This window comes from Manduca sexta, chromosome 24 (genome assembly GCF_014839805.1).
Source record: "Manduca sexta isolate Smith_Timp_Sample1 chromosome 24, JHU_Msex_v1.0, whole genome shotgun sequence".
NCBI lineage: Eukaryota > Metazoa > Arthropoda > Insecta > Lepidoptera > Sphingidae > Manduca > Manduca sexta.
The window spans coordinates 3811055-3820546 of NC_051138.1; the positions used below are offsets into that span (position 1 = coordinate 3811055).

The following is a 9492-nucleotide window of genomic DNA, read 5'->3' on the forward strand; positions in this document are numbered from 1 at the left end:
AAAGGATCGTTATTCTCATTAGCCAAGCGTCGGGAATTAGTAAAGCCGGTACCTAACGTTGGTAGACGACGGCTTCACCCCGTGGTCAATGTTTGAGAGGAAATTAGTTTCATCATTTGACATCATATTTTTAGACACTTCGCTAACGAATATTATACGCAAGTTCAGTTCATTTAAAGTAAAATTTATGAAATACAACCACAGGCATGAAATATTTGTATACCCAATTCAAAAATCAAACTTATAAGAAGAAAACAAAAAAAATCGATATCCAATCGCATTGTCAACATTAAACATCTTCAGAAACTTGAGCGCAATTGTTTATAGGTACGTAGACAGTTCCCGAGGGAGTCTGGCAATCAGTGCGAACACTCGCGGCTCGTTCTAAACCCATTACGGATAAATTAAGCCCGATCAGGAGCTCGCGAATGCAAATCCGGGCTGTATCACCTGCGTAACTACATTTCCAAGTGGAATACCATTGAGAAAACTTAAATTAAAACCTGCCAAGTCGAGACGCCGCGCCGGAGCTTAGTGTGTTTGTACGATATATACGTATATATTTAATTGCTAGCTGTAGGGAACGGTGAATTTTTCGAAAGGTAACCCAACACAACATATAGGTGGTAATATGCAAGAATGCGGTTTGCAAATAGTTCTGATGATAAACTTTACATAAAGGGAAGCCGGTAGGAATCGGGTTGTATGGACCCTACGCCACTGACTGCTAGTGTTATACAAAGTTGTGTTACTTAATCCTTTGTTTTTATAAGTGTCGTTTAGTTTTATGAAAATTAAAATTCAATTTGAATAAAAAATACATAAATTTGGCTTAGGTAATTTCATAATACAATTAAAGTGAATTAAAATACATAGTTTTAAAATTGGTGAATTACTTATTTAGGAGTTAGTACTGCCAGTCAACCTGAAACTAGAAGTGATGGTAACAAAGTTGTCGATCTGCATTCTAAATTGAGTATGGAATATATTAAGTCCCCGTCCTAAATTGTACAGGGCAGGTTCCTTTAACCTTTTTAGGTCATTCATCTTCGCACCGTATGCTTCGTTTTGTATTCATTTTTCCTAATTTTATATCAATCGACCATTTTATGCAAGTATGTGACGGAGAAGGATGAAACACGAAATGAAAGAACTCTCAAACTTTGTATTTCTTTCCTGATTTGTTAATTTCAATTTAATGAAGCGTTACTGAGATTTCAGAAGTCAAACAAAATTGCAATGTTATGAACTTTGTTTCTAAGTAGAGTCTACCATAGTACCTAATAAGTTTATAGTACGCAGGTGCTCAATTCTTACCCTAATTAACAGAATTCGGTAAGTAATACTGCTAAGTACTATTCTATCGTACTATAATAATTTAATAAATATGACGGTTTCTAAAAAATATTTGGATTTCTTTTTTTTTACGGAAAAAGACACTCGGGCTGAGCCGCAAGTAAGATCACTGGCTCGGAAAGTCTAGAAAGACTCTGAAAGATATAATAATTTAGCTAAAGCAAAGAGTGAAAAACAATCTTTGAGAACCGTTGTAAGTTAATTTACAAAACACAAGCAAGGGTTGGAGATTAATGGTGACCGTCAGTTCACCCTTAAAAATGCGTCGCGGGCCGCGTCATATTATAGTGTCGTTAGTGAAACGCCATCAGTCATGCGTGACAGAAATCTATTGGATCGGGCGGTATACACTCAATTTGCAACAGCTTTGTTCAGTGATGCTATTGAGGCTATCAGGGGGTCAAATTGCCCTCTTCTTACTTAATTTATAGTCAAAGAGAGTCAGTAGAGAAAAATTGAACTTTTGGTAAATAAGAAGAAAGAAATAAAAAAAAAACTTTGTTGAATATTCGACCTTTCAACATAGATGATGTTTGTGAATGGAGGTAATTAGTTACTACCATTTGCTTGTATTTCAGCCTTCGTAAAATTCTTTGACAATGATCCCGCATTCGCGCCGAAATCACATCTTTTAACGGAAAAGCCGTGAAATTTTCAGTTCAATTTGAGATAACATTATTTTAATTTAGATTTTGTGTTTGGCTACATTTGTGTAAAATAATGAAAATGTTTTATATTATTAGAAATAGAGACAGACGTAGAATGTAATGCTATCCGCCAAATAGACGATATTTTACAATGTACCCCAATAGAAAGAAGCCGTCATAAAGTTTATACACAGAGGTATTCATTTCAATCGCTACGTTGGACAAAATACGAGCAATTAATACTAAAACTCCAATTAGTCTCGTGGCATCCATCTACCGAGCGAGGTCGCCGCGGTTATTAAGTAAAAACAACCAGTTGCAATTATTGAGAAATAAAACAATCATAAAGATATTATTAAACACTTTATTATATATATTATTAAACACTTTATTATTATACACTTTTCACGACTGCCTCAGTGGCGTAGTTGTATTGCACGTCCGGTACAATAGCGCTCTGAGGTCCTGGGTTCGAATCCCGGGTCGGGCAAAGTGATATTTGGGTTTTTCTGCTCAGTATCAGCCCGGAGCCTGGAATTTGTGCCCGATATGGCGATAGGCTCGCCCCCTATCACATCTTGGGACGGAACATACTTGGCGAAAAGTGGGATAAAATGCGTGATGTTATGTATGTTATGTATGTAAACACTTTATTGTTTATATACTTGTATATCGTAAATTCGTACAACTGCGAGGTGGGTCTTACGAGTTGTCAAAGGTCGTAGAAACACGCTGGATGCAGGCCGCTTTTGACAAGACTTTGGAAATCTATAGGGGGGCCTATTTTCAGTAGTGAACTTTATGTGGCTGACGTTTGTGATGGAGTTTGTTTGTTAATTTTTCTTTATACTTCATTATTTTTATTTATTTATTTTGCACTTTATATACATAATAAGTATATTGGCGAACTTAATGCCATTATTTTTGCCACATACAAAAATATAATGCCTTTAAAAGTCATCAGTACACCAGTACACCCGTTGCCTATATTTTAATATACGTCCTATCATGTAATGTAATATCATGAAAGTTAGTAGGTTCAAGTGGCAATGAGCTGGCCACATATGTCGCAAAACAGATAACCGCTGGAGTTGAAATCGTGTGTTGGCAAACGTCGCGTGGACGCCCTCTCGACAGATAGCGGGACAACTTACACAAGAGGATTGGCAGCGACTGAATGCATAAAGCAGCAGACTGGACTCTGTGGCACACCTCGAGCGAAGCCTATGTTCAGCAGTGGACTACAACGGGCTGATGATTATGATGATGTAATAGGACGCGAGCCTATTTACCTATAATAACTTAATTATTTGAAATTCAACATTTTCGTTTAGGTTTTTTTTGTCTTTAGATGTAATGCTATACTGAACTGTATATGTTTATGGGTGGTTGAAATCACTAATAATTGTTACAAGTCACGTTGGTTTTCTTTGTGATAATGATTACCAGCTGACCTGCGTCGTTAAATATGACCGCGGTGTGACTATATCACTCCAGAACCTCTTCTACCAACTTAAAAACATGAGTAAAACACAATATACAATAGTTCAGTGTAGAGTTAGACACATAATAACCTGCGAGGTGGAGATCGCCGTAATCAATCAAGTCACCACAGCCCGGGCACCGGCCCAGGGACCACCCACGCTTTATTCATAATGCACGGCACTTCACACGATACTCCGACACCGATATTAAATTCTCCACAATAAACAGTATAGACTTTATTAGAAATTGAAAGCGGTTTGCGTCGTGGATTTTAGTTTTTGTTTGTGCATCGTTAGAGTTGAGTTCGATTGTTAGGTTGAGCAATTTGTGTCTGATTAGTAAAAGAACTGGTTCGTTCATGGTGTAGGAATAGATCAGAAACATAGTTGCATCAGTATCTCTACCAACCCCTTCGCGGATAAAGGCAAATGTTTATCTATTCATGGTTGTTACATTACCACTGTGCCCGAAGTTTGGATTCTATTTTTACATCCAACGCCATAGTGTAGCGTGTCGGCTTTGTAGGAAGTAAGAATTTTCACTCATCGGAATTATTCATCATCAACTGGTTAGTTTAAGAGATTTAACAAGAAATATTTAAAATTAAATTTAAATTTAAATTAAATAAAAATTTAATTTTAAATTTTAAATTTTAATATATTTTTGTAGACGTAAAGAATAGGAGACGAAATCTCATCATCTGGTGAATTCAACAGTTATCAAGCCCTTTACAATAATAATATAAGCCCGGTATAATATATTGAGTTATTCCTAGGCACGGGCCTCCTTTACTATCGAGAGGGATGAAGGCTTAGTCCACCACGCTAGCCTAGTGCGGATTGGTAGACTTCAAATACCTACAAAATTCTTATAAAGAACGTCTTAAGTACGCAGGTTTCCTCACGATGTTTTGCTTCCTCATTAAAGTAAGCGATAATTCACAAAGAATACACACATAACTTAAGAAAAATCAGAGGTGCTTGGGTTTTGAACCTCCGGACATTTGTCTCGGCAGTCCAGTCTACTCCTAACTAGGCTATAGCTGCTTTGTTAAAAAAAACATTCTATATTCTCCAAAACCACGTTTCTAACATTTTTTGTATTCTCTCGATCTACACCGACTTTGTCATCTAGTTTGCAAGCCTAACGTCTAACTTGGTGAGATACTTTGGAATAAATCGGTCGGGTAGTCAGCTTCAATACTGCGTACTATGGCCAGAGCATACATTGGAAACTATTTAAAAATGTATGTCTCCACACAACGTTCGGAGTTTGCAATGCAAGTGGGATTTCGAGGATGGAATCGTGGACAAAAGCGTTGCAAGTCTTTTATACTTATACTTGGGTTGGCTACGGCTGACGGTAGATATTCTCATTCTTTTATTGATTCTAGTTCTTTCAAAATGACGCCATGCTGGCAAAATTTATGACACAAGTTTAAATGCTTGTTGTTTACATTACCTATTTCGGGGGCATTTGATGTGAAACCAAATATAAAATACTAGCTTTTGCTCGCGGTTTCGCCCGCGTCAAGGAGTTTTCCGGGATATTTTTTTTCCGACTTACTTGATATATGTGTCGTAATGTTATGACCAAATAATACAAAATCATTATAAATTGTAGCATATGTGTTATTCTGATGTATAAACAATATTACTGTAAAGTTTTATCCAAATCCGTTTAGTAGTTTTTTCGTGAAAGAGGAACAAACATACATCCATACACCCATCCTCACAAACTTTCGCATTTATAATATTAGTAGGATTAGCATTTGCCTGCGACTCCGCTCCCTTGTAAAAGTTTTTCCGGTATAAATATTGTCCCAAGATAACAAGCAGCCTATAGCACTCAGAAGTTACGTAGTTTCGTAAACGTGAAAAAAAATCAAAACAATTTAGTATTTCTTGAGATTGGCTCGTTCAAATAAACTCTTTAGCTTTATATATTAGTATAGATTGTATTAATAACAAATAAAACAAAACAATTATTTTAATATAGTAGTCTAAGACATATACTAAAGAGAGTAAATAGCAACAATGTTTATCTAACAAAGTTCTAAAAACTTAACAATTGAAAACATTTATCATAAACGAAACTATCATAAACAAGCTAACATAAAAATATCAATAACAAATTATAAAACTAAATCAAAACCTAAACAAAACCGAAACAAAACCTTTCTTAAACGAAGATAAAATTACAAACGGGGAATGTTTAATCGCAAATTTTATAATCAAACATTCCCTAATTAAAACTTATCTAAACATTTAATAGCATTACAGAATTAGCACGGCTGGATGGTTCTGTTCAGAGGCAGGGCGCAGCTCCAAGATACACAGCTTCCACGGGTTTATAATAAAACAATATTAATTATCAATCGACGGATGGCTGCTCCCTTTGTTAGGCCACGGCGGGCCCGGCAGCCGACGCTTCAGCGATTTTAATAACAGCGGAATGCATGCATTAAACCTCCGCCATTTCGACGTACTTTTGTTTAAACAATAAATCGAATTTCTATAAACGCTCAGCCGTGAAAGAATTCGTGTTATTGAAATATTTATAAACGGTTTAAGTTCGTGCTTAATCTAAAACTCTGTGGCGGAGAAATTTGTTTTTTAATAATTATAAATTGCAATTGCAAATAGAGTGTTTATAGAAATATAACACGTTCTATTATTATTTTTTGAGTGAATGGATATTTAAGCTAAAATCAATTTGTTCCCCTCGAATTGTCAGCGACGAGGCGTATTCGAATCAGTTTGTTAATACATTCAAATTTATTCGTTGATCGGGCGCGCGTAGCTCCTAACGTATTTAAAAAGTGATTAGAAGTTAAATTGACACAATATGAACTTTTTGTACCCGCCGCGAACTGTAATCAGAAACGAGATTATTCAATTTTCATTGAAATATTCATCGGCTTTTAAAAATTAAACAAGTTATACCAAATTCGGTTTCATTCGTATGATCTGTAATCGACGTATTTGGTTAATTTTTGTAGGTATTCATTTTTATATGTTTACCTTGCTTATAATGAAAACGTATTTTTCGTACGTAGGAGACCTAAGCTGTAATTACAGCATATTGAAGTTATTGTTGTAAATTTAATTAAATTTATAATTTCGCGAAAAAATTAAAAAATGGCTCTCAAGCATCTTAAAATAATAAAGCCACTAGACAGAAATGCGAAACGCGCGTTATTTACAATGAGATTGAGATTAAATTTACATTGTTGCTTTTACGGTGTAGGTTGAGTACCGTCTGTTATGGTAAGGTATTCATGAAAGCAAATGTTTGGTCCCCGGGGTGCGCGAGTAACGTAACAGAACACTCGGAATCAGCCGTGTGCGCCCTAACTTATGATAATTACATTTGAAATAATCCGCTCAAGGCAACCGAATGCGCGGAAGTCTAGCCAACGTAATAACGCGCATAAAAGACCTTACGTCTAGGAATTTTAATAAACTAAATAGCTCTACCATTGGCGAAATACCAAAACACTTTTATGTTTTATTTACGCTTCGATCGTGGCGGTTCAAAGCTCGTGTACAGGGCTTTCTTTAGTATATCACATTCTCGCATACTCCTCTGCGCGTTATGAGCCCTCTTCATTATTTTAATGTCTTCAGCAAAGAATTCATTTACCGCTTGCTTGACGATAGTTTGATCCAAACTGTCTAACCCTAAAGTAAGCTCAAGATAGTGCAATTCTAGTTGCAGCATAATTGATGTTATATCGTCTTTGGGATCCTCGGTACCTCCAAAAAGCTGTTTATTGGCATACTGTATATATGTGAATAATTTTATAGTATCTTCAGAAGAGCATAATTCTTTAAATTCATTCATAAGTAATGAAAAGAAGGCTTCCTCATACACTTTCTCTTTTTCTTCTACAAATGTCACCTCATATTTGTATGATTCTACAATTTCCACTACTTCTGCAATTTCAGCCATTACTTCTGATTTTAAATCATCTTTGTTTTTTATAACTGCGTTTAGTAAGGGACTTGCCATAACTTCAACTTGCATGTAGTTTAAACATTGCTCTCCAAGCTCTTCATATACTAGCATTAGCTCTTCCGGGTGTTTAAAATATAACACTGGTTCAATTTGTTCAATTTTAGTCAGGCTTTGTTTGTAAAAATCTATGGATTCTTCGGGAGATGCTGTTTCATCGTCGGTAGGGGCAACCAAAGAAACCTTTTCTTCAAAAGAATCTCTGTCATACTTTTCCCGCCATGAGCCCGGGCTCAACGAGTTTAAAAACCTTCTATATTTAGCTAATATTTCGAAAACTGCAGCAGTTGCAGATACTTGGTTGCGTACTTTAACATATTCAAAACAATAAGATTCCAACTTATCAGCCACTTTCGCTAGGAACTGTCCCCTTTCTTCAGCCATCATCTGAATAATTTTCGCCACTTCGTAACTTTCTTTGGCAAACTGTACAAAATTGTTTTTACATTTCGCAAACAACTCGCTGACTTTTTTACACTCAACTCCTTCGTCAACTAAATCGGTTTCAATTTGTATGAGTTGATCCATCAAATAAGCAGCGTTAGCTCGGTAAAGAGTTATATCTCTTATATTTTTCATGTACATTTTCACGTCACCGGGTGGTCTTAGAGGCCGACCTTCGATGGCTTTGTAAAACGTGTTGTCAATATCGCATATCGTGTGCGGTTCGGTCATGATAAAAGGTTCTGGTTTACATTTCCTTTTACGATCGGTGAATACAAAAAGTCGTAAGTGTTTAGGTAAATCGAACGGATTCCGTGGGTCTTCTTCGGTCAATTTTCTGTCCCGTATTGGAAAAGACCGTTTTTTAATATTCAACTCTGTATACGGTGTATCGTATTCCTTGATATATTGCTGAGCATCCGATGGTATTTTCAATAATTTGCTGTTCCGTACTCGCCTTATGAGCAACGACTTAGGAGTTTGGATTTTTCTTGAAACCGCTCTGAAAATTTTAATTTACATCTTTTATATTCTTGATAATAAATAAAACTTATATTGCGGCTAACTGCTTTTAATACGTATGTTGAATTTAGATATTGCTTTATTTGTATTGAATTTGACCGACATTAATAAAAGAAACAGATACTTACTTATTCATTTCGGTTAATTCTTATGTAAAATTATTTATCCTTTAATACTAAGTTCTATGCTTTTAATTCCAATAGCAATGTTTTATAATTCCGTCCTTTGCTTTGCATGCCACTTTCTGTATTGACAGTGACAAACATTATAATATTATTCTTTTTGAAGAATAAATCAAATTTAAAAAGAAATAATTATAAATTAATTAAGAAACATATAGGTTTTATCATTTCAAGTCTCAATCGTAACATTTGCTGGTGGTATGATATATTTTATATCCGCCCGGATAACAATTACCATATACAAGGCGTTAAAACCTGCCATAGAGCCTCAAATAAGTGTGTCGCGTTCCGGGTCAGCCTGTGTAGATCCGATTCCAACAGGCCAGCATATATGTGTCGACTGCTGAGAAGTAACGATCATATCTTGTCAGTCTACATTCTATTGGACTCCACTCCACTTCCCATCAGGTGCAGTGTCACTTTTCAGTGCCCGTAAGAAAATGCAATTATTTAAATCTATCAATGTTTACATCACAGCGTCTTAAGTTGATAACTTTTTCGTATTGCCAACGTTAGCAGAATACCGTATAGACCACTGACGTATTCTGTTTCTTAAAACACCAAACCAACAAACAAAACTCACACATCATGCATTTATCCCCGAAGGGTTATGCAGATACGCAACCAGGGCATGCACTTTTCGACAAGAGTGTTCCGTCCCATGATGTGATAGGGCGCGAGCCTATCGCCATATCGGGCACAACCTCCAGAACTCCGGGCTGATGCTGAGCAGAAAAACCCAAATATCACTTTGCCCGACCCGGGATAACACCAAACACCCAAAATGCCCTCTTTAATTAATTCCACTATATCCAATAATTTTCCACAGTTGGTCCCTA

The 9492-nt window shown here is 36.1% G+C and overlaps 1 protein-coding gene across 1 annotated transcript; it reads right to left on the reverse strand.

Moving 5' to 3' along the window:
- Nucleotides 1-5707: 5707 nt before the first annotated feature.
- On the reverse strand, nt 5708-8720 carry LOC115443883 (coiled-coil domain-containing protein 38). The gene is made up of 2 exons (XM_030169474.2): nt 8600-8720; nt 5708-8451 (listed from the first exon to the last, which is right to left on the reverse strand). Exons 1-2 carry the CDS (start codon nt 8605-8607, stop codon nt 6999-7001), a joined length of 1461 nt encoding a protein of 486 aa, XP_030025334.2. The 5' UTR covers nt 8608-8720; the 3' UTR covers nt 5708-6998.
- Nucleotides 8721-9492: the final 772 nt, after the last annotated feature.